This window comes from Ceratotherium simum, chromosome 1 (genome assembly GCF_057802395.1).
Source record: "Ceratotherium simum simum isolate JZ-2026a chromosome 1, ASM5780239v1, whole genome shotgun sequence".
Taxonomy (NCBI): Eukaryota; Metazoa; Chordata; class Mammalia; order Perissodactyla; family Rhinocerotidae; genus Ceratotherium; species Ceratotherium simum.
In genome coordinates this window covers 60,940,805-60,967,368 of record NC_141900.1, presented here as the reverse complement: position 1 = coordinate 60,967,368, position 26,564 = coordinate 60,940,805, and the positions used below count along the sequence as shown (strand labels likewise).

The 26,564-nt window shown below is 40.8% G+C and overlaps 1 protein-coding gene across 2 annotated transcripts in view; it reads right to left on the bottom strand.

Moving 5' to 3' along the window:
- The window catches only part of CREB5 (cAMP responsive element binding protein 5), a 390,264-nt gene that overhangs the window by 9,870 nt on the left and 353,830 nt on the right, over positions 1 to 26,564 (bottom strand). The window contains exons 8-9 of one of the 2 annotated variants that reach the window (XM_014786085.2): positions 9,947 to 10,270; positions 5,339 to 5,569 (exon numbers count right to left, since the gene is read on the bottom strand). In XM_014786085.2, coding sequence (XP_014641571.1) covers positions 5,339 to 5,569; positions 9,947 to 10,270 — 555 coding nt within the window. The remainder of the gene's footprint in view (positions 1 to 5,338; positions 5,570 to 9,946; positions 10,271 to 26,564) is intronic. The other variant, XM_004418879.3, reaches the window with a different exon arrangement.

The window sequence follows — 26,564 nt, the reverse complement described above, 5'->3', positions numbered from 1 at the left end:
TCACACCTTTTCTAGGCAGTGTTCGATCTCCCAGGCACAAAGCGTTCATCAGGCACAAAGCATTCATTGCCCCTTCCTTAAGAAAACACTCTGAATTCCGTTCTTTGGGTTTCTACAATTGCAAGGAGCTAACTGCCTACGATACTTGGCACACCCCAAACCATTTCACAATAAACCTTTTGCCTCCATGAGAGGCCACAATAAAACAGCACCAATCACCACTATGAACAGCGTATGTGGTGTCCCAGTCTACGACCAAAGCCCCATACTAAAGAGATGACTTTAGTGGCATTTTTGTCTACAGACAGCAAAGCACTTTATTAATAAACCAATACGTTGTAAGTATAGAAACTGAGGCCTCAGGATTTGTGAGGGTCTGTAAAAATGTAGGAACCTGGAGAGTACAGTGACAACTAACATCATGTAAAGATAAATGTGACTATGGACATATTTCTTAACATAATGTGTTAGTCATTATGCTATTTAGCTGTGTTACGGTTGGAAAATGAATGCCAATTAATATTCTCTGTAGAGAATAATCAGCCTCTTGTTTAGATCATACACACATAACTATGATGCTGATAAGGACTAAATAAAAGTCTAATGGCCATAGAAGCAACAGAAATCAATGGGGCAGATTCCAGAAGAAAAAGGAACTCTCAAGTGGGGGTTGAGAATAATAGGGTTTGTCTTCCCAAATTGCCACAACAACCTAGTATAAAACGAGATGGTTGGACTAGTTCTCTAGTTCCTTTCAGCAAGATAGTTTTTTATTCTATGACTGTTTCTGTGTTGCCTTCTATTGAGAAAGCTAATTACCTAATAATCTAATGAAGGACTGGATTTTGATTTTTTATTCATTAGTTAACTACTGTTGGTATTCTCAAATATGCTTATATTTCAAGTCTTATATTTCCTAAGGGAGCCAGTTCTAGTACCTCCTGTGCTTTCAAATCATATCAGTGCAGATTCCAATACAACATTTATAGTTTTATTTTAGCTTGAAATTTTGTGTCCATATTGTTGAGAGTCTATGGAGCCTTCATCAGATTCTGTAAGGGAGCCTTTGGGTCAAGAAAGGTCGAGAATCGCTGCCCTAGAGAAAGCAGTGAATTGTGGGCTGTGCACATGCGTAATCATCTTAGAGATTCATATTGATAGACTGCCTGATGCAGGAAATGCACAAATACTAGACTATGTTTTAAATAAAAATCCTTTTCAAGAAACATAAATAGAATCGCCTTGAATTCATTTTGGAAGCAACAATCGGGTAGCAAATGTTTCAAAATACGTGAAAGAAATCAAACGTTCCCTGCAGCTCTGGTAGGGAATTAGAAATCAGGACTTCTGGCGGCATTTTCTTACTCTGAATTACCTTGCTTTATGAATTGAGGCAAATCTCCAATTTTTTACTCCCCTGTGTAGATTATATAATAATAGTTCTAGGTCTTCATATAAAAGTACTTTGCAAAAGCAAAGTATTAATGAGCAGTATTGATTCTCATTCTGAAATCAGCCCTTCATTTTTTCATTTTTCTAAACTAGTTTGGGTTTGCCATTTAAATAGGGACTGTGGGAGGGTAGATGCAGTTGGATTAATCTGTTCCTAAACCCATAGGTTGCCTTGGGATGAAGTAGCACCCCTCTAGAGACATTCAATACTATAATAACAGACTTTAACAGGCACTCCAAGAGGTCCCTAATAGCTACATTTGCAGTTTTTGGCTTTGGAGATGTCGTGTTGTTAATATGATAAACCCAGAATGCTTTTTGATGCAAACAGTAGTCTGTGCCAAAAAAATAATTATCAAAATGGGCCCTGCACTATAGCCCCTCCCCCACTTTTTTTTGGTAGATTAGCTGAGGCCAGGTTTGGTTCATTCTAAAACAAAGGACTTTCAATTTGTAAAGCGACAGTTCCCATCTGGCCTATTCTCTTGCCAAGTCCCAAACCTGGGCTCATGTGTCTAAAATTTCAGCAGCAACTTAGGCCATGTGTCTTTGCACTAGAAAAGAAAAGCAATAATTTCCATGGGTGATCAGATGATTTCCATATCATCTACCGAACACAAACAATCCACTGAGTACCACCTCAGCAGTTGATGAATCTAGAGCTGATCTTAGCCACTCTGTCAGAGAAAAGAATGTGGATTCCTTTAGTTTAAGAACTTTCTAGAATGAAAGATCACAGGGCAGTGGGTTAGGTCAAGAGAAGACTTGCTTGGGTCCTCATCCTGCTACTCTGCTACTTGCTGGCTCTGTGACTTCCAGGAAGTCTCCTCATGTCCCCCGAGCCTCAGTTTCTCCCTGTATAAAATGTCAGATCATGTGGTTTCTAAATTTCCCCCAATTCCTATACCTCTGTTGACCTCTTGGGTAGAGATTTGTTGTGAGACTAGGAAATGAAGTCTGAGAGTTTGATTTTGTTTTCTTAGGTCTGATTTTTCCAATCTGAAACTCTGCAGTCTAACTAGAAGTTTCTATGCTGAAAAACAACTCAAAAGTGGCAGCTGGCCATCCAGACCTTGGATATTCCATTTGGCTGGAGTTTGTTTGCTTAGCACCTTCCATTTCTGTTTACTTAAAATTTGGCTCATTGGACCAGCCTCAAGAGAGACACCTTTTTCTTTTGACAAAGGTCCAGTGAGAGGGAAAGGGTCATTCAAAGGTAGCAGAATGTGCATATCCTATCCAGCATCACAAGGCACGATGCAGAGCACTCAGCATCACAGAAAACATGGAACCCTTGTGGTTTCTGTCCCTCTGAAGCAAAGCAAGGGTTGGAAAACACCAACAATTCAGTCTTTTCAGAGACCGTCCCTTCCTCTGGCACTGCTTTAAGAACCAAAAATATCGGTGCCTGTTGAATGGCCCCAATAGGATTTTTTTTCTGATTTTCAGGGGCTAGAATTCTAGTACCTCTTTTCCTTAGCCATTTTGGCTCTAAAGAAACGTGAAAATTAATGAATGGATTAGGGTCTTGTAAAGGGTAAATTTACCTCATGTGTTTTGTAAAAGCGATAGTACATATGCATATACCAAGTAATGAACACCTCTGATCTCAAAGTAAACCAGCATCTTTACAGTTCCCGGCTCTCTGCTATGAATCCTCCATGTTTTCATGCTCTAGGACTGTAGTCAATGTGCTGGAGTAATTCTGCAAGGACTCATTTTAGTTAAAACTGATTTAAGCATTTGTTGGTATCCGATATGTGCCAGCTGACTCCTGGCTCCTTCACGGCTCTTTCATCTGAGGCAGTGGTTCTCAAACAGTGATGATCGTGGACCGACAGGGGACATTTGGCAATGTCTGGAGACTTTGATTGTGACAACTTGGGGGTGAGGTAGAGGGTGTGACTGATATCTAGTAAGTAAGAGGTCAAGGATACTGCTAAATACCTACAATGAACAGGATACAACAAAGAATTATTGAGCCTGAAAGTTAATAGTGCCAAGATTGAGAAAACCTGTACATTTTCACAATCCTCTGGCAAACCTCAGAACTGGTAGCAAATTCCAGAGATTCCCACACTTCAGTCAATGCAGAACCACTGCTACAATATTTGCTAGGTCCACATACACCAGAACTTTTATTTACTTAACGTGTTTGTACAAGTTAACTCATTTTTTAATGATTTAATCTCATCCTTACCAATAGTATTTGTGAAATTGAAGGTTTGATGTTCCAGTTACATTTTTCAATACACATAAAAATATGATTACTATTAATATTAAAAGTGCTTATTTATGTCCCACCAAATGCTTCTCACATACTACTGTGCCTGCCAGATTCTAGAGTTAAAGACTTTCAAGTTGGAGTGATTTTTGAGGTGTGTGAGTCCAGCCATCCCATTGTGGCTTGACTCCCTTCAATCACATCCTTGCCAAGTGGTCAGGCAGCCAGTTCTTGGACACTCCAGAGATGGGGAACTCATTCATTTAGTCAACAAACAGATATTGAGTGTAGACATTCAAGAACTCACTGTGCAGTAGACATTATACTAGAAACTGGGGGTAGGTAGCGGGGGGGAGAGGGTAATAAGACACAGCCCAAACCTCCTGTAGCATACAAGCTAGTGGGAGGAATTATTATCTTATTTCCACCATATCTGCTATATATGTTTCCCAGTTTCTTTCTAATGTCTACCAACAAAAGAGTGATAAATTTAGGGGAAAAAGTGAACATCCATAAATTATGACATTCAGTCCCTGTATATCCCAAACTTTCTTTGTATAATTTCAATTTGTACACTGGACGCCCCAGGACCATTTCCATTTAATGGAATTGAATATACAGAGGCTTTGGGGGTTTGGTACCCTAATTGCTCCTTTCTAAGGATGCACAGAGAACCAGGTGGGGGTAGGTGACGGTGACCTATGAACTAATGAGGTGCAGATTCTCTCTATTTTGGGCAATCTTTCCTTCCTTCCCTCTACTGTTCATCCATTCTCTCTGCTCCTGGAAGCACTGGGCTATAATCCACAACTCTTACTGCTATCTCTGGACTGCTTGTCACATACCCATTTAGTTGCTTTTTTTTCTGCTGGTGAACAGTACACTCCCTTTTGTGTCAGAACACAAAGTGATGCCCTGAACTGCATCATTTGTATGGCAGGAAGTCTGCTGGAGAAGCCCTGGGTACTTGAGTTTCCTTCCCTTCTCTCAAACACTCCCAGAAGTGGCCTTGTTATAAAATGTCCTTCATTGAGCCACCCATGAAAAGCAAAAATCATGCAAAATTCAAATCTTGAGTTTGAGAATGAGACGGAAACATTCCTTTTCTTAAAGAGCAAAATAATAACTATAAACCTTCCTTTCCTCCATTAAACAAAAATATAGATAACCTAGTGTAAGTTGAAGCAACCTCCTCACCCAGTGAATATAAAGGGCTGCCTTTCAGTTAAAGATTTATGATGTGCCAGGCACTGGAAAAACTGTTTTGGAGACATCAGTTCATTTATTCCTCTCAACAACTCTATGAGGATATTATTCCCATTTTATAGATGATAAAACTGAGAGCCAGAGAGGTTAAACACAAGTCATTGCTGAACAGGAGTTTGAACCTCTGTCTGACCAAAGCCTGTGCTCCCAGCTCTATAATATAGTGGGGCAGGTTCTCCCTCCTCAGAGCTTTATAGGCAGATTGATTTAAAACTGGATGGTTATTTTGTTTTGTAGAGTGTCCCAGAATTAATAAAGCTTGAGGAGGAAGGCTGCAGTTGCTCTGTGGGCTAACGTGTGGTATTACTGCTTAGGTCAACAAGTGCCTGCTGGGACAGGAAATGCCAACTGTACACAGCGCCTTTGAGTCCTGAGGAAAGAGACAGTGGCCTGCACCTGAAGCTGCATGTTTGTCTGGGTGAGTTCTTCTGCTTTCTTTTCCAGTGACATCACCCAGACCTTCCTCTTCTGTCTGCAACGGGTGGCGGCTGCCCGGTTCCGTTCCAGAAATTTCCGCCGCCTCTCGTCGGGATCCTCATCCACCACCCTTCGCCGGCGCCCCCCTGTGGGCTGGGGCGGCTGTATTGTCTGGGTTGGCTGCATCTGTTGTGTCGCTGGTGAAACCTGCTGGGAATGAGAGGGAGGAGGTGATGGGGAGAGGGAAGGAACATGTTGGGTGAGGGAAGAAACCCAAGCTGGTGTCAAAATGCAAAGCACAGAGCCACTGGCTTTAGTAAGCATATCATACTTCTTTTCTAAGAATGAAATAAACAATGAAATCACGCTCATGAAAAGAAAAAGCGTCGCTGAGCTATCTTCTATGATATTTTGGCAAGATATAGGAATGACTTGTGAAAATAGAGTCAAATAGATTTTTTTCCCTGACAGGCATTTGACTGAATCATAGCAGAGGAAACATTTTTCCTCCTTCAGATGTTAAAAATATTTTACTTAAGGGAGAAGAGGATTGGGGGATGGGCACAAGGGGTGAAGGGACGCATTCATACGGTGACTGACAAACAATAATGTACAACTAAAAGTTCACAACGTTATAAACTAATTATGATATCAATCAAAAAAATTTTACTTAAGGTGCGCTTTAAAATTTTAAAGCATCAATATATGGCTACAGGTGAAAAAGAGAGGTCAGGGTTACTGTCACAATATTCATGAGTCTTCCGTCATCTGCAGAAAACTCCTTCCAGGCAGGTTGTGAGCTCCTTTCATTCTAATGGTTAAAACCCTAATTCCAGAACACACCCGCTGATACGTCATCGCCACTGTGACTCCTATCAAAAGAACCCTGGGAAGCCGGGAAAGCAGTTGAGATCCTGTCTTCACTATTTCACACATCTTAATGCAAAGGACTAGCTGGACCTGCAAACTCCAGTTGGGTCTGCCTGCTCCTCAGTGCTTTGAGGTGGAGGGAGTTCCAGGAGGCCTTTCTAGGTGCTTGGGAAGCAAGGCCTTTGAAAGGATGCAGTGGATGTCCGAAGCAGCACTGAGCCCCGTTACACACCCTGTCTGTGCGACAGGGAGGGATGGTTGTGCATCCCATATACTTACATTACAAGGAAATCCCAGGAGTGGCAGAGCACTTTATTAAAAAATGTTACTGTGCTTATCGATTCCTTGTAAGGTCTGCATGAGGCTCAGCAATATCTGAGGTTTTGGAGACTCCCACACATACAGCTTTATTTTCCTTCATGAGGCAGACACACAGCACCTAGTGAAATTTCTACGATGGACTCTTTACGTGTCTGGACACCTCAGGCTTTCCCTAATACACTTCACTCCTTCCCCTTTCTTCATTCTCAGTTCTCAATAAAGGGTGCCTTTTTTTTTTTTCCTCCTCTTATTTCTCAGTCACTCAGGCTTATGGCTGTAATATCTATAAAGTTGTTTTATAAGAGACATTTAACCCGCAGAAATAACAGGCAAAAAGTTTTTAAAATGAATCTCAGCAAGCTTTTCTACCACACTGCAACCCTGTGAGTGAAATCAATCAGAATGACTGTAATCGCACGAATAATGGCTACCGGTTGACATCAGCTGACTGACGGTGATATATTTCAATCCTAAACTCTTTCAAACCTTATATGACTAACTGTAAAAGAATCAGGCTCAGGATTGAGGGTGGACTGCATCTCAGTAATTTTATTTAAAGCAAAGACACTTTCTAAAACCGTTTGTTGGCGATTCCTTTCCTCCGGATCCAGAGGAGTAACAAAATAAATTGCCTAAGGTCCTACTCACCAGAGTGGCTGCTGCAGATATAATCCCGGTTATTGGCAAAGGTTTAGCACTCATCGTTTCAGATGCCAACTTCTTTTTTTTTTTTTTTTTTTTTTTAAAGATTTTATTTATTCATTTTTTTCCCCCAAAGCCCCAGTAGATAGTTGTATGTCATAGGTTCACATCCTTCTAGTTGCTGTACGTGGGACTCGGCCTCGCGTTGGACGGAGAAGTGGTGCCTTGGGGCGCTCCCGGGATCCGAACCCGGGCCGCCAGCATCAGAGCGCGCACACTTAACCGCTAAGCCACGGAGCCGGCCCCTCAGATGCCAACTTCTGAGCTGACTACCACAAAGCCAAGCATTAGGAGGGACTGTACTAACTCGGCTGTTTTTGCCTTCACCATTTCTTTTTGTGAATTAGTGATCTCTAATGGCCCTAGACAAGACTCTGAAGTAGGCAAAACTGGGTTTTAGTCTCCATTGCAGGGACCTCTCTTTCAATACTGTGTTCTCGCATCCTGACTTCAATCAACCTTTACCCGCTGACAGTATTCCCGTGCCTTAACCAAAGCAGTAAGTTCTGTGGTGGTTTCAGGCTCAGTTCAGGTTCAGAGATCAAGGTGTGGTTTGGTTAAGAGAAATTCCTGGTGGCCGAGGAGTGACACCAGGTCTCTGAAATCACATCCTTGTATGCAAGAGAATCACAAGAAGTCAGGAGAAATTGCAAATACAACTCTAAGACTGGAATTTGTGTTCCTGGTAATTATTGTTACTCATTTTATTTTTAAAATGGAATTATGTTGGCATAGGCACTCTGAAAATTTTGATCAAAAATAATGACTTGTGATTTCAAAAAGACAGAATTTATTCCAAGTCATCTTAGAATCTCAGAGTTGGAAGGACCTATTTCTATTTCTATTCCTACTGCTCTGATAATCATACACTTAAGCAACATGATAAGATCTCAGTAATCAGCCAAGTTAATACAATTTAAGAGTGGCATTTTGAATACTGTCTAAAAGATCTAACAAGACCAACCTGGACTCTTTCTTTTTAGTATAGAATAAAAAAGAAACTGTTTGTGCGGCTAATTATAATAGCAATTAACTAATTGCATATACAATTGGCTACTTACTGACTTGAAATGGAGGGCAATTGGCTAATGAACGGCTTTTATATTCAACGAACTGTTAAACTTGTCTGTGAAATAACTTGTCCACAAAGGCAACCAAAACTTGATGCTATCCTTTTCCTTAAAAAATAAGTATTTACACGTGTGAATCTATTTGCCTATCTTGGACCTTGTAGTTTTCTTTCTCCCTTCTAAATACATGTCCTGCTATGACATTTGACTAAAAAGGTGCTTTGCATAGCATTTTATTGCCAAACTACTTGCTAAACTTCTACCACATTACTTCGGTTTGGAATTAATCATGGTTACCACCTATCGAAAACTGTGCTGAGGGCTTTACAGACATTCTCTCATTTAATACTCATAAGAGTCTATTCTATTATTACCCATTTTGCAGATGGGAAAACTGAGGCTTAGGGAGTTTAATCGACTGACCACAGTCACACAGCAAGTCAGGTGGGAAAAGAACTAAAGTTTTCTTACTTCAAAGCCTGCACTCTTATTTGCTACGTAAAATACTTCTAAGAACCTTTGCAGACATAAGCTTACCTAATGAATAAGCTTATCTACTGAATAGATTAGAGAGCTGCTTGCAGATGACCTATTTTGTGGATGGCTGTCCGGGTTTGGTGTGTATTAGAGGAGGGAGTCCAAGAGGCAGATGATGGAGGAGATGGTGAATAAGTCTTATTTGGTGATCCCAAGCTTCCAACACCATTTTGACCTAGCTGGTTGGAACCTGGCAGTGTGGAATGGGTGGAGGGGACTGACAAAAGTCATCCTCCTTGAAGATCCAAAGTGTCTAGAGCTAGCCATGCTCCTAGACATACCCTTCATCCACTTACTAAAACTCACTCGGGGACACGGACCCGCCTCTCTTCTTGGGCTGGGTGACATAACGTCTGCCTGGTCCCCCAACCCTCTTTCAGTTGAGTCTAAATGCTGGCTTTCTTTCTAGCCACTCCTGGTGACTCTCCACCCCTGAGATTTGGCCCTTCTCTTGAACTGATCATCTACAGAACTTGGCTCTCTGTCTGCTCCCTCCAACGCATTTCACATTGGGTGGGATGAGTCACCTCTCTTCACCATTTACACAGCACCTTATGCCTGAACATCCATTACCAAGCCTCTTTGTCTGCCTGGAGTTGATACTCTTTAGATTTTTAACATTTACTGTTATTCAGAAGATTGCCCATTGTATTTAACTTCCATTTTACAGGAGACAAAATTGAGTCTCTATGGTGTTATAAACCACCACAGCTAGAACTACAGTTACAATTAAATTATTTCTCTCATTCTTTATTCACATCCTTCTTCACACACTTAAATTCTTCCTAATCCTCCCATTGGTGTTAGTTTTTTAGGGTTACCTTTGTAACACACTGAAAAAGTAGATTTTGGAAAACTTGAAGTTTATATTTCCCCCCTAGAGACTACACCTGAAATTTACCATATTATTTATAGAAACTGTGATCTGGTAGGTCATATGGGTCACCATTACCTCCCAGGAAACTAACAGAGCTCCCAGAATGTCAGAGAGAACACCTGGGCTTGTCAAACAAGGTTGCTGCCACGATCCCCGCATTAGAGCCTGTGCTATTAACAAGAAAGGAGAAAGATCATGAAAAGGGTCTACCTGTGCTTGGTTGCCGGAGTGCAGGGGTGGGTGTGGCGAGGTCTGGTGATGTGCTGGGTGTGCATGAAGGTGGGAATGGGAGTGATGATGTGGGTGGTTCTGCTGGTGATGGGGTTGAGGATGAGGGTGATGTGCTGGGTGCTGGTGCTGGTGCGTGTAGGGGTGATGGGCTGGCAGTGTCTGGTGCTGATGTGGGTGCGAGTGCATGTGATGGTGCGGCGTCTGGTCCTGCCGGGAGCCCATCATTTCCATCATGTGTCCCATGGTGTTCATATTCCCATTGGACATGGCAGCAGGGTGGTGAGTCAACGCGGCCTTCAACCTCTGAAACAGAACAAGACAAGAGGGGACAACTGAGGTCAGTCATGTACACAAAAGGGATTTTGAATCAAAATGACTCATGTTTTCAATTCTATAATATTTCATGGTACTATTGTTAACATTTTTTTTACTGGTAGCAGTATGGCTTTTGTATTAATTTCAATTTCTCATATATATTATAGTAGGTAGGAGGATCAATGTGAGCCATAAATGTTAATTCAACTGTTGCAGCAAATGAGCAAGATACTCTATCGAGATGTAGATGTTCTACTAAAAGGTATTTCCTACTCTGCAATTGTTCATCAGATCCTATTGACAGCCGAATGCAAGTATAAACCAAACAGAACCGTTCAACATGATAATGCCACTGCACAATGGGCGCACCTGATAGGGCCTTGTGTTTTGTAAGGGTCACAAGAATAAAAGATTTTTGCCTTTCAAAAGATTTCTCGGACGAAAAGAGGAAATAACTTCAAATTTTAGAATACAGGAACAGTACTAATGTTATTTCAAGGCTTCAAATTAGATTAGAAATCCATAACTTTTGGAGGCAATATGTAGGTCTCTTCCATTTGTTACCATGACGTTTCTCATCGTCCTTCCTGATAATCTGATTTTTCTTACACAATCACTTTCTTCTGACTTTGGGAAGGAAGTGAGGAAGGTAGAAGAACGTGGAGGATTGTACTTCCACAGCTTCTTTGATGGCCACACCAACAGGCCAGGTATACTCTCACACAAAAGCATTATCCATTAACAAGCAAACAGATACATACACGAATAACTTCTACCTGAATCTAAAGCAGGGGTCAGCACACATTTTCTATAAAGAGTCAGAGGGTAAATATTTTCATCATTGCATGCCTTACAGTCTGTCACAACTACTCAACTCTGCCCTTTTAGTGCAAAAGCAGCTGTTGACAGTACGTAAACAAATGAGCATGCTGTGTTCCAATGTAACTTTATTTAGGGAGAGGAAATCTGAATGAATTGCATATAATTTTCACATGAGATGAAACACTATTCTACTTTTGATTTTTTTTCAATCATTTAAAATAGTAAAAACCATTTTTAGCTCATGCGTTGTGCAAAATTAGGCAGCTGGCCAGACTTGGCCCACGGGCCATCATTTGCTGGCCCGGATTTAAAGAATCAGTTGGTAATCAGCTTAGTCCCAGTTTCTTCAATATTGTTTTTTCTTGTACACAGACAATTATCATCATATCCTGAGGGGCACAATGTGCTAAGTACTGTATAATACAGTTACTTCTTGGAAATGTTTCTTCTGCAGAGATGAGAGTCTGGTTGGCAAGCTCACTTTGGCTTCATGAAGTATTCACTAGGGGACTCAAAGTTCTCCCCTGATTTGTATTCTCATCTGATTGATGATAATGGTATGTAATCACTGTGAAAAGGAAGTTGTATTTAAATGACGATCAAAGCAACCACACTCCGGCCTTGTACAATATTGATGCTTCTCAACCGGTTAGAGTGAACAATTGATAAATACCAGTTCAAGTCATCAAAATCTTTAGTTAAACATAAAGAGCCTCCACTTGTTTAAAAAAAAAAAAAAGCAGGGGAGGTTGGGAGACTATATGTTAATATTAGATAATCATTGAAAACACTTCCTACATCCTGATTCAGTAACCACTGAGCCCACTTGTCTCCTCTTTCTACACAACATCTTCTACACAACAGCTACTGACTTCCATCATGATAATCCTGAAGAAATTAAGCTTCCTGAATTCGTGGGAAAGATTAGATGCTGCGTGTTGAGTTTACTACTAAACAGAAGAGTGAACTAATACTCCTCATCTCCAATTTTTAGAAATGATTTCATTGTTTTTATAAAAATGCTCATTATAAAAATTGAAGTAATGCTTAAAAGTACAATGAAGTCAGCAACAAATGAACCAAATGCATTGTTTACATTTGGTGGGTGACAAGCATTCTGGACAACTCTCTATATGCATTTGCAGAGATGGAGAAACAAGTAGAGTAATTTTATAGCAGTGGGATCATAATAGCATGTGATTGAAAAAGCTCTTATTTGATTATAACATAAGCAAAAGACGTGAAAATCTGAATGAATTGCTGGACTTTAGATACATGTTTCTTTACCCAACAAAAGTTTCTAAATGATATCTCCAAACTTAAGAGTGAAGAAAATTGTGAAAAAGATTATAGTGAAATCATGATGTTTTCTTTTTTAAATTGACATATTGGATAGTATTGATGGACTTTCTAAACTAATCTTTGTAATTTCATTATTATAAAAATATACAGCTGCGTAATAAAAAAAAGTCAACTATTACAAGAATAGGAGGCAAAAAAGTAAAAGCCACCTGCCTATCCCTTCCCCTCTAAGCCCAGTCCCATTCCTCAGATGTAACCACTATGAATCCTCAGACATATCCTCAGCATTTATAAGAATATACTTGTGCAAGCCCTTTTATGACGTATAGTTTTGTATCTTGCTTTTTCTCACTTTAACAATATATCTTCAACATCTTTCTATATCAGTAAAAACAGCTAATGGTAAAAATATTTAATGGCTGGCATTAATTGAGCACTTACTACGTGTCACCCCTCTTTCTATATTTTACAAGTAGTAGCTCACCTAATCCTCAGGAAACCCCGCAAGGCAAAAAGAGAGGTTCAGTCATGTGCCCAAGCTCACGCCATTAAAGAGGGGTGGAGGTGTGCTGCCTCCAGAGCCTGTTCTTAAATCGGAGAGAAGGTGCCAGAAGGCATGACACGTACACTTTGCTGAAAACAGGAATAAACTGTTATGCCACATCCCCATGATCAAAAGGAAAGGCAGAAAGGAGAGAACGGCCTAGAAGAAAATGACAAGATGAGATGCCATTGCTGCATGGTCTAGCCCCCGGTTACTCAGCACCCAATTCGAGATCCAGACACACTCTTTCTGAGACTTGGCAGAGGGAAGGGCAAATGGTAAGAATTTCTAGGAAGTTCAACTGCAACCAAGGATCATCCAGGGCTTAGCGTAATCACCTCCCTTGTTATATTCGTGGAGAACAGATATTGAATTTCCCCCTGGTCTGATAAGGTCCACATATCCCTTCTCCCTGCCCCTACTTCCTAACCCTTGGGTATATGGCCCTTCTGTCTTTCTAATGTTCAGAGGATGAAGGTCAAAGCCCTTAATATACCTATGCATAGGCACGGCGGGGTGTGGCCCTGCCTTCCCGTCAGCGCTTGCTCTTCCCACTCAGGCCACACAGGCTTTTGCATTTGATAGTTTTCTTGCCTAGAATGCTTTTCCCTTCCTCCAGACATTCTACAGCTCTCAGCTCTAAGCTCCTCTTTAGTAAAATTCTCCCTGGTCTCCTGGTCTAAATCAATTCCTGTTGTTACAAAGTCCCAGTAGAACCATATTCCTCTTTTTAAAATTCAGTTTGTAGTTATGATTTTTAAAGTATAATTGTTCAATTAGCCACCAACCATCCCAGATTGTAAGTGTCATGACAGCAGGAACCACGCTAGATTTTGCTCAGTGTTAAATTCACAGCTTTAGCGCAGAGCCTGGTGCATATTAGGCACCGAATTCATATTTTTGGAAGGCACTAAAAGTTTTAATGAAATGAATGAGTGAAAGAAATTTCTGAGGCTTATTATGAGGATGCTGCATTGTCATCTTGGCTCTCTGCAGGTGGCATTTGTAAGAGAGGATGATTTTATCAGTTCACCAAGCTCAGCAGAATCAACTTCAGAAGTCATGCAGGCAGATGGGCTGTAAAAGTACTGACTGTCAAAAGAGATGCTGGCTCCATACCCTGCCTGCCCTCGAAAAAATGATAACAGAAAGAAGAAAACATAAATAAACAAAAGAAATGTGCATTAACTTCATCTTGATGTATTTTCCCTGAAAATGTGGCATGAACAATTGAAAAGCTGTTTAGGAGTGGGCCACTCTGTTATCCCTTCAATGCTACAAACAACTTTTCCACCTTTAATTAGGAGCAAATGGAGCCTGACAAATAAATACTATGCACCAGATCTTCATCTCTCAAATAATTAGCTTGTACTGTTAAAGGAAATTACTTGATTGCTTCAAGTCTATTCTTGCATGGTTCACATCAAGACAACAATACTAGTAAGGCTTATAACATTCCATTTAACTGTTTATTCACTCAACAAATATTTATTGGGCATAGAGTTAGGCACATAATTATTTGCCCACTACCCAAAGGAAATGGGAGACACATGAAACCGAAGCTTTTTCAAAGCGCTGGAGAGAAAAAATACACTCAAGTGTGGAAATGAAGACTTTCAAGCACCCCTTAGAGAATCTCAGGCCTTTGGGTTGAGTCCACCCTCCAAGCATCAGCCTATGTCATCTTTGAAGGAAAGCGATGAAGATAAATGATTATCGCGCTGCTCTGCATATGCCACATTTAATATTCTCCATGTCATTTCTAAACAGTTTGGGGCACTTCTCAAAGTCCTAAAGAGTCTACTGCTTCCCTGTATCCCGGTGCCAACAAGAGTCATTGCACTGTAAATCATTAAAATATACCAAATATAGATATTTGTACCCCACTCTCTTAGGGATGATAAATGACCAGTAAATGAGTCCAAGCTGTATTTTGCAGAATGATTTTTCTTTTTGAAGCTGAACTGTGTCTTGTTTTAAATAACATTCTACCCAATGCCAAGAAAAGGCAAAGGAGAGAGAGAGAAATTAATGAGCAAGTAAACATATATTTTTCAGCTATAAAAACCAGGGCTATTACTGAGGTGGGAGTGCAAGAAAGAAAAAATGATTCTGTTTACTTTCTATCGTCCTCGACCACATCCATTTATTTGAGAGCAAATCAGGAGAGACAGGGAGAAGCCTGACACAGCTGGTTTCAGTCATTAGGGGTCATTTTCATTTGGTCCGTGTATTTTACAAGCTCCTTGTTCACCGTTCCCAGTGGGAGGGTGGGCCTGCTGCCCGGGATCTGCGTCCTGGTAAGAAACCAGCTATCTCCCTCATCCTATACTGTGCATGGCTGCTGTCATGATGGCCTGGTCCCAGCCCCTCTTGAATCTCAGTTTTGCATCACAGCACATCATGTGAAGCCCAGGTACATGCTCACATTACTACTGCCACATGGGTGCATGCACGGGGGCCTGCATGAGCGCGCGCGTGCACACACGCACGACACACCCACTCACACCCACCCCAGGCAATTTATCTCCCATTAACAACTGACTCTTGCCAATTAGAAACATTTGTGGAACTGTAAAAACATTTCTACTCCATTGTCAGTGCGGCTGATTGCTTATGCTTTACAGACTGAAAGCCAAGCGAGTTAAGCATTATTTGAAATTCAGTTGGGTTGGGGTGGGAAGGTTGGAGTATTCTTTCTAGAAAGGTTTTAATTAAAAATGGCTGTTGGGTTGTGTTCCAGAATAGAATGTGATAATACCAAAATGTAGCATTGCTGAGTTGACCACAAGTAAGAGGCGGCCTATATAAAAACAGGACAAAATCCGTATTCATATTTCCTTTTGAATATAAAATAATTGCCATCAGTGGCCTCCCCAAGATATTGATGTAAAATGTAACTTCTTTCTTTCTCCTCCCCAAACATAAGCGATCAGCTGAGGCGTCAATACAGGCTTTTGAATGGTCCAAAAGGTCAACGGTGTGAGACCGAGAGCCTTCGCTGGGGTGTGCTTGCAATATCTACAATTACTGACTTGCTCTAGGTATCAAGGATTTCTGTAATTAAGTCTCTGAATTAGTAAAAAGTAACTGATATTTGTCCCCTGAATTTTATGACTACACCTGGCCAGTTTGGATCCCAAAATGCTCTCTAAATTTGAGGAGAGATAGAGATGAACAAAAAGAGAATTGCCACATGGTGCCACGGGACAATTACGTAAACTTGGAGCTTCATTTTGCGGAGACAGAAATAGTCTTAATGATGTGAATCTGGGCTTCAGGATGTCCATCGAGAATTATCATATAACTCTGATAGCACAGTGGATCTTAAAATCCACACCTATTTCAGGATCATCATTAAGATTACTAAAATCATACCTGGCTTAATCACTTGGAATAAAATATACTCCTTTCAAAACTTGCACTATGTAACTCAGATCTGATGATGGTTTCACAATTTAAGTATTCTTCTGCTTTAGATTTTGGCTTGGTAATAAAATTTCACATGAGGCTACTAGGTTGGAAGGATAGATTATCTGGGAAGGGGAGGACACTACAAGGTCTAGAAGAAAAAAGCATTCATACTCTGTCATGTTGTCATTAAAAAGTATGAACTCTGACGATATTAGAAATTCTGGAATTAGTAAAGAAACACAAAGGAATTGTATTATAAATCAATACTCTAGTCCATTGGAAAACGGCACAAGGAAATCTCATAAGGATGGTACCTCAGAAAGTGGGACTTCGGCTGTTCTAATATAAGCAAGGAAAAGAATCTGGTGTTTGATTTCACTCTTCCATTGTCCACTTGTGAATATAACTTCTAAAGTGAGATAAAGCAGACCCAAGTGCTAGGTGATACATTAAATTTTGGTGGTTAAAAAGCCAAACATATTTGTTTTCTTTCCATCTGGTACCTGTTTATTACCCTGAAAATAAAGATATATTCCATATAATTGTGGAAAAAAACAAACAAAAAAAAAAACAAAAAAAAAAAGCCAAACAGACCCCAGAGACAGATCTTAGCAATTTCCCTGCCAACCTTTTTCATATTAACACCTAAATCATATATTAATTACAGTTCTGCAAGAGTGAGCCTTCAATTTATTCTTAGTAAATGAAGAAATTAATGAATGCACATTTACAGAATTATTTTGTTTCAGATACCACGTCCCTGCATCTCTTCGACTCAGTGGCTGTCTTTTATAATTCAGCAGGATGATGAGCATTTTAAGAGGCTGTACATTTGAATGAACTTCAGAACAAACTGCTGTTCTGAGAGCAGGAGCTAGTCTTAATTCTACTATAAGGCTGCTTTAGGTCCTTAGATTAGTAAACCACTTGGCTCTACAAGCCTTAATCCATCTAACAACTTGAGGGCAGGGTCCTGAGCTCCCTATTCCATCAGAGGAAGGAGCTGCGTTGATGTCTGCTAAGAGGGAGGAATCTGTTGGAGAAGTGAGTTGTATGAATGTCCAAAACGAAGAGAGAAAAGTCATTGTTTCAGAGAACTTCAGAAGAACAGAAGACCGGGAGTGAGAAGTGTTGGTTTAAAAGGCTGGCTCCACCGGGCTGGCCCGGTGGCTTAGCGGTTAAGTGCGAGCGCTCCGCTACTGGCGGCCCGGGCCCGACGCACCGCTTCTCTGGCCATGCTGAGGCTGCGTCCCACATACAGCAACTAGAAGGATGTGCAACTATGACATACAACTATCTACTGGGGCTTTGGGGAAAAAAAAAAAAAAAGAAGGAGGAGGATTGGCAATAGATGTTAGCTCAGAGCCAGTCTTCCTCAGCAAAAAGAGGAGGATTAGCACGGATGTTAGCTCAGGGATGATCTCCCTCACAAAAAAAAAAAAAAAAAAAGGGCTGGCTCCACCACCTTGGGCAGTCACCTTGAGCTTCAAATTCCTCCTCTATGAAATGGGGATACACAATGGGATAAGAAACTGTATAAACCATAAAGATATACACTAATTAGTGGGACAGAGTGGAGTTGTTTTGTGGCTGGAGGTTAATACTAGATTTGGATGAGAGATGAGAAAACAAGACATTAAAAACACCTTTTTTCCTAACATTAAAATATATTTGTTTTACTTTAGATTTTTTAAACTCAAAATAAAGCACAATGAAATATTATTCATCCATAAAAAGAAATGAAGTACCGATACATGCTACAACATAGATGAATCTCAAAAATATTATGTTAAATGAAAGAAGCCAGACACAAAAGGTCACATGTTGTACGATTCCATTTATATGAAATATCTAGAATAGGTAAATCCATAAAGAGAGAAAACAGATGAGTGGTTGCCAGGGGGAGGGGGGAGGGGAGAAGGAGAAGTGACAGGTAAATGGGTACAGGGTTTCCTTTTGGGGTGGTGAAAATGTTTTGGAACTAGTTAAAGGTGACAGTTGCACAACATTTTCAATATACTAAATGTCACTGAAATGTACACTCTACAATGGTTAATTTTATATTGTATGAATTTTATGTCAATCGAAAATACTTTAAAAATAAAGCAAAATAAGAATCTCTTATCTTTTAACAGGGTGCAGATAGAAACTCTTGACTTCATCTGAGAATTACTAATATTCACTATGATGTCACCTTAAGCGAAACATTGTATTGTGAACAATAAAAGGCAAAAAGATATTTTGCCCCAGCATGGCTACAGTCAATGCCAGGTTTTTAGTATGTGTCTCAGGGAATCTGACTCCTCTGCAAGACATTAGCACCCTCTTTTTCCACAACTCTATCATCTTCTAGCTGGCTCAGAACTAAAGAGAAAATGCAAAAGCCATAGCCATCAACTGCTTATGATACAAAGCTAGCAGAGAGCATTAAATATACTGGATGAAGAATCAGTATCCAAAAAGATCTTGGCAGACTAGCGTCAAGGAATCTAATAAGAGGGATTTAACGGGGATCAGTGTAACATCTTATGCTTGGTCAACAGAAACAAAACAAAACAAAACACAAAAAACATCAGTACTGTCCAAAGGCAGCTTAGGGGCGATGTAGCTTGGCAATTATATCTATAACAGAGGATGCAGGGATCTCATATGACTGTAAAGCACCATCATGTGATGCATACGTCAAAACAGCTGATGTGACTTTTCAGCTGCATCAATAAAACTAGAACAGAGAACTTAATGCAGGAGAAACAGAGTTCTGTTCACCTCTGCACAGGCCATAAAGTGCACCATACAAGTCCATGTCCCCTGCCTCTCTGCCCCGCCTCACCAAAGATCTCAACATCACGTGTAAAACAGCTGTTGCATTTTCTCTAGGGGAGTATCTCAACTCTCAATTGATGAACATACATGCTGTTACCATTTTTCCCCTCTATAATAACACTATGATGAATATCCTTGTATTCACACCTCTTGGCGTGTTTGCCTATTTCTAAAAAGTGTTTATTAAAAAAAAAAAATCTGATGCATTGATCCATCCAGTTGGGTTCAATTTCTGGGCAGAGGCAATGGTGATGCCGGTGGTAGTAGTGTGTGTGTGTGTGCGTGTGTGAGTGTCTGTGTAGGGAATAGGGGCTGGGTGTCTGTTAAGGGAGATCTAAAAGGAAAGGATGGGCATGGGGGCACCTGTCAAGTATCAGTTTTAGTTAAAGAACCTTTTCTTGGGTCTCATTTTCTTACTCTATCAACATCCCCATAACCAGGTGAGATACTACCATGTCACAGTTTTAGGGTCCTCTGCTCCTTTCAGATCACTGAGCTCCCTCAGCACAGTGGGATGACCTTGGGCACTAACTTGGCTCTAGCAGATATCATATCCTCCTGGCTGGTTTCCCTGGCAATTTTAAAGGTGCTGAATACACAGCGGGCTTAGAATAAATATTTGTTGATTGCCTGCCTGCCTGCCGCCTCTAAGTCTCCAGGAGTGGTGCCTAACCATGGAATGTCTTTGAAGCGCTGGCCTATAATTTTCTCCACAGAAAGAACACCTTCTAGTGGTGGTTGCAGGGAGATGCCCTTTGTGTTGCTGGCAAACACTACTTACCCCCCAAAACCCAGCACCTGCAAGCCTGGGTAATTTTAGGTGAGGGCTTATTTCCAGCTTTTATAGAAGAAGAAAGTTCTACTGGAAAAAAGTAATCCTTTGTTATTTTATTTTGGACGAGCTTTTAATCAGAAACATAGGCAGTAACATATGTTAGAAAAATACATATGAAACATAGAACTTTGCATTTATAACTCACTATGGAAAATCCACGCTAATGCAACATTAAGTTTGGGATTTTAATTGCACAGAAGTCAGGAAATTCAGAGTTCAAGTTCCCACAGCAAACTTCACTCTACATGTGCATCCCAGGACCCTTCCTGAGTGGGGTGACCTAATTATTTGGTAAAAAGTGGTACAATGGATAGTGATGGACAGGATTTCCCCTCACTGCTACACTTCCCATCATCCCAAGCAAGATGGACAGTGGTCAACCTTAGCTACATAAATTGTACCCTTTTTAATGCACACCATCATGACGAACAATGCCCCTATAATGCCTGAGGCAGGAGGCCCAGGTCTTAGCAGTGTGCTTCTTGGGTGGAGCAGCCAGTCACCGCCACATCACCCAGTCCTCCAGCAGATCCTTCCCCACGCCCTTCCGAGGGCAGCTGTGTTCAGTGGGCCCTGCCCTTCCAATTGCCCTATCCCCAGAGGACATCTCTCGGTAACTCAGAGGCTCAAACTTCTGGATCTGAAAGTCTGACTAAAAGGTCCTCAGGGGATTGGAAGAAGGGCCTTCCTGGACACACCTCTGCCTTGTCCTGGGGAGACTTGTCCAAGATGGCTGTTCTATCTTGTTGTCTTCTGGCTTTATTCCAGTTGTTGGGAGATGGCAAGATGTGTGTCTCTGTTACAGACATAAGGTCTCTGGCCAAGGAGGCTTCCAACTTATTACAGTAAGAAGAAGTCTCCAGGTGCTTCTCTCTAACTATGGGCAGTAGATTGTATGAAGTATAAGTTGTCCTGTCCCTTGCTATCTCTATCCAAGTCTATCTAGCATGCTCTACGTGTGTCCAGTTCTGTTTTTCTCTTTGGTAAAACGGTAATGGTATATTCTGGTTCTCCACACTGTCCTTTGCCTCTGGATGTGACCCCTGCCTGAGTCCCACAAAGTGTGTCAACACTGATATGGGAAAAGGGGAGGAGGAAGGGGAGTTGGGGGGAGGGGGAGGGAGGAAGAGAGGGTGAGAGAGAGAGAGATTATAATAAACTCTGATTCTTAAGTGCTGCTTAACTTCCTTTCTTGGGCTTTGCAAGAGTTGGTGGTCCAAAGTCACTGGACCAACAGCCAAATCAACTTGCTGTGATGGTTCTACTGTCTTGCTACAGAAGAGTTCCAGGTCTGCCTGTGAATGGTCTGGATTATACGGTGCTCAACTCAGCAGTCCTTTGACAACACAAACTGCACACCTATAAACAGCATATCAAGAATCCATGATGCCATCTGTGAACTGCCTGGTCTCACTGAGCAGGGAGGACCAGGAGAAACCTGAGAGAGACTCAGGATGAAGGAGCATCATCATTAATAAAAGATTCTATCACAGCACAATCTTTGGTATTTCAGGCGAACCACACCAGGATGAATAAAGCTGTGCTTGGGGAACGGAGAACAAAACACAAAATCTTTTCTTTTTTTCCCTGCATGTCTACATTGAACACATTTCCAAGAGGAGCCATGTATAATTTATGAAGAATCTGGCTGCTTGTGTGTGTGTAGAAAGTTACGCTTAAGGAGAGCTTTTGAATTATGCCCAAGAAGATGATGGTGCAGAGCATTTCCAACCGAAAAATGAGTAACAATTTCTTTCTGAGCTGATGTACATCCAATTCATGTTGGTTCTCACACGCATTTAAAAAATTCCATTAATTACCTGGTACTGAAGAATATCAGGTATTCTACGCTCTTTCTTAGTTTCAGAGTTTTCTCTGAAGTTTTTCCTTTGTGTTTCAGGAGGTATGACCAAAAAGAATACATTAACTATTTGGCACATTTTTGAGAGTGGAATTACAGGCTCTCACCAAGCTATCTTTTTACATCTCTGTTTCTTTTGTTTCCATGGTGTACAAGTCAATGAACCAGAGATCTAAATCTACTATTTTACCTCCTAAAACACAAGTAATGGGGGGCGGTGGAGTGGGGAATGGGGAACTATCTCTTTAAATCACATTGTCACAACCAAGTACCATTCTAAAAATGCCAAATGGAAAGCTTTCTGGTTGATTTATTAATTGAAAACGGCCTAAGAATTTATCTTCTAACAAGCTTAAGATATCATTTTCATGATCTGTCTTCTTTTCCAGCTCAAGCAATTTCTTTTCTGTCTCCAGATTTCTCTTAAGCAACTGCTCACCAGGGACTGACAATACTATAGTAGCTTGCCCTAAATCAGTACTTTCCTTCTAGAGAAAGCAAAGCACTTTGCAGATATTAAGCCTCTGAAGTAGGTGATGAAGACCATTCTCCATATTTTAGAGATGTAGGAAATCCCTGTGAAGAAATGTTAAGTCATCTGCTTGGGAGCCAGTGCAGAGAAGGGATTTGAACCTGATGTTGTTCTTTGTGGTGCAGCCTGACAGCTGGCATGGCTAGAAGAAAGATGGCAGATAATAAAGAGTATGGTGAAGGCAAGAAGGAAGGAAAGAAGCCAAAGGACAGAGGGAAGGAAGAAGATGTAGAGGAGAGTAGCAGGAGGGAAAGCAAGCCAGCTCTAGGTAGAGGTGGAAGACCTGCTCTACCCAAGGGCTCTGATATTTGTATTTATTAATTTACAACGATAAGGCAGAATCATTGTAAAACAGAAGTGGATACAAGGTTGAGTCAAAGTATTCCAAATTCAAAACAACCTCAATTCCCTTTTTTAGAGAATTGTCCACTCCACCCTAGTTTCAGATAAATTAATCACTACAGGGTGTTATCAAGTGGTTTCTTCCTTTCACCATATGCCAGCAAGAGAGAGTCTGGATTTGGTGTGGCAGATAAGGAAGGAATTGCATCCTGTAGGGTTGTTTTTTACATGATCCACATTATATAAAGAAAAGTTCCCACTTCTGTAAGGTTTTCTAACCATGAGTGGTTAACCAGAGGCTAACGAAATGGTTAACCAAATGTGTCAACCACTAAGCCAAGTGGAAATAGTGATGGCAGTTCTAGCAATGGGGAGTTGTTCTCCCATTTCTGTGACACATTCCACCCAGCATCTAGCCTGACTTTCAGAATGGCCTCTCTTTAAAGAACATATTTGGGGCTGCAGACTTCACAGAGGGGAAGCCCAGCTGGCTAGGCGAAGCGCCACCTGCATTTACAGACCACTTCTCCTGCAAGGAAGATGTTGCAGCTCTGGGTATGGATTGAGACATTTTCTCCAACATGTTCAAGTTAAGTGAGCTCACCACTCAGTTCTGGTCTAACGGCTGGGATCCAGCCCATCGAGTACGAATCTTTTTAAAGTAGGAGATAGATTGTTTTTCTTGGTACCATTTCAGTGCCTGCTACTTTTTTCCCTTTCTTTCTTTTCTTCTGCTTGAAAGTACCCTTTGATTTCTTTCCAAAAGCCATTTACTACGGGAAGCATATCATTATTAGCTTCCTTGGTGGGACATCACACATTGTATGCTTTGCCAAAAAGGACAACTGTCAGTAGTCAAATGCTCAACTTATTACAGTTTGGTAAAATCTGCTATTTAGAGGAGGACTATTTTTTTTTAAATGTACTGCATTGATTGTATTATTGTAGCTCAAAATTCTTTCTAGACATAGGAGGGATATGTATTAAAATTCAATTTGTAAACAAACAAGGAAATAAATATTTTACTCTTCTTCAACAAACCCCAACTATTTTCTCTAGGGAGAAAGAAAGTCTTTAAATCAGATTCCAACAAGAGAAAATACATCTAAGTTTGTTTTTGTTCATTCTATCCAAAATCTTAAATTCAATCTGGGTACACGACATTGCTTCCCTTGGTGTTCTTGGGTGGAAGACTAGGGAAGTGTGGACAGAGGGAAAGTGGATGGAAAGGGGGCATGTCTTCATTCTATCATCCTAGGTTTTAAAATTTTTAACTAGTCTCCATTTTTCACTTAGAGTGTGTATTGCAGGACAAAAATCAGGGACTCTAGGAGTGTGTATTCATGATTCATGCTGATTACACTGGTACTTATTACTATATTAATCTATCTTCTGAAATAACAGTTACACTTCTCTTTGAATCCTAATTTTGGGCCTTGGTTTCATATGCAGAGATGGAAGACCTCCAAACTCACTCTCTTTCCATTCCACTGCTCTTTGCTTAGTTTCAATCTCAGAATTCAGATCTCTGTAACATCAATTGTCAATTATATTATCAAAAGGATACCACAACAGAGGACCTTTTACCCAGAGCTAATAGGGTGCGGTGTTTTCAAAGCACTTGCCATTTGAACTCAGTGAATGGATCTGTTAGGAAGATGGACCTATTTTAAAATGGAGACACCCCAGTGACGTGTGGACATGGGGCTGGAAGATAGGGTGCAGACCAGCCTGGGTGATTTCTTCTACATGACAATAACTACCCAGGTGAGAGGCAAACATCCTCATGTTAAGTAAATTGTGATCATTTCAGAACTTAATAATTACAAAATAATATCAGCTGAAATCCACAAATCTCATGAATCAGACCTAACAATTGCATTAAATGATTTGTGAATTTAGATTAACATTGTTTTAAGTTTCAAGGCTGGTTCAAAAAATACATATAAAACATCAAACGTGAAAACAAACGCAATGCAGTGCTCGCGTCTCCAGTGACACATATAGGTGGATTCTGTTTATTCTGAGAAGAAGGTTGTCAGGACAACCGAGTGAGACATTTCAAATGCACTTTAAAGTCATACTCTTCAAGTACATTAGGAAAAACAGTGAGGCTACCATTTTAGGGAGATTAATATGTCAGATGCACATCTGAGATTTCCACATCCCGTGCTGCCAAAATATATGCCAATTTAGGAATACAGCAGACTTAAAGCAACTGAATCTTTCACTCTTATATGCTCTTGGGGAGCATGAGTGATGTACACAGCTTGGGCTCTGATGCACTGTGGCTGGTCATTAAATGTTCCATGACCCCCCCCCCTTTTTTTTTTTAACCAGAAGAGGGTTTTAACCTGGCTCCGTTTCAGCTAGGGTAATGGCAGCCTCCCTCCCAAAGATTCCTTCTACCCTTCCAACTGGCAAACACTTGCTTCATTTCCTCCTGTAGAATAAAGATCACCCAGAATGACTGGCTGAGCATGGCGGCTCCTCATTCTGCATTCCCCTGGTGTTTTGTGGGGAAGCTGTTCATTCTTTCAACACACATTTAATGAGCATTTACTCTGTGCACAGAAAGAAATACAAAGACGATTCTGCCCATTTCCAAAAAGCTTGAAATCTAGTAGATTCCATTGTTGTGAGGTGCTGTGACACATAGATTAAATGGGTTATTTCTAGTAAGATTTTAGATCAAGGTTAAATTGCTCTAACCTGAATTAAATAGATACTGCTGGTGCTCTGGGGCTAACTAGCAGTTTTAGATTGCAGCATATCAAATATATGTAGCTAACCCTGACCTAAACTTGGACTTTTAGTCGTGGCTTAACCCAGTGGTTTTCAAATGAGGGCGATTTTGCCCCCGGGGGACACTTGGCAATATCTGGAGACATTTTTGATTGTCACAACTTGGAGGGGGATGCTCTGGCATCTAGTGAGTAGAGACCAGAGATGTACTAAACATTCTATGATGCACAGGAGAGTCCCTCACAACAAAGAATTATCTAGCCCAAAATGTCAATAATGCCAAGGTTAAGAAAACCTGCTTTAACCTGACTGCCAGGTTAACTAAACCAAGACTAAATGACATTTATCAATCAGTTATTTATTTTATTACTTTGAGGGGGACACCACAAGACCACTGTGATGTGAGTATTAAAATGGGCTGGTACCAGAATCCAAGTAAATAAAATATCTTCTGTGTGACATTTCCTCTCTGACCTTAGTGAAATTCATCAACTCACTCTGGCTCACAAAAAGCAGTGATCATGACAACACTGAGAATTTAGTTTTATATAACCATAGACTCTAATAACTGGGAGAGTTTTGGAGCCCCCCCTAGACCAAAACATACATTAAAATTTATTTATTAAGATATATTTCACAGATTAAAAAGCTGAGGGTCAGCGAGATTAAAGGCCATTGTGATCACATGACAAACTCAAGGTTGAAGGCAAATTAGAACCCAGGCCTCTTGACCACCAGTCCAGGCTTCCTCTCCTACCCTGGAGACTAATCCAGGACTCAGCTGCGTCTTGAACGTTAAATAAGAAACAGAGATGACATCTGAAAATGCTAACAGTCCATGTGCTGTGTATTTTCTGTGGTACTGAGTCAATGTGTTCTGAGGCTGGGCTACTTCTTTTCAGGAGCCACAGAGACAGTGTCAGCCACTGTGCCATGGCGGAACGGAGGGGCAGAGTTTGTTAAGCCCATAGACACCTGCATCTCCTCAGCTGGATACGGGTACTCCTGGTAGGATCTGCCAACCTAGGAGTAAAAGGCAGATCCCCACATCTTTTGGGGAGT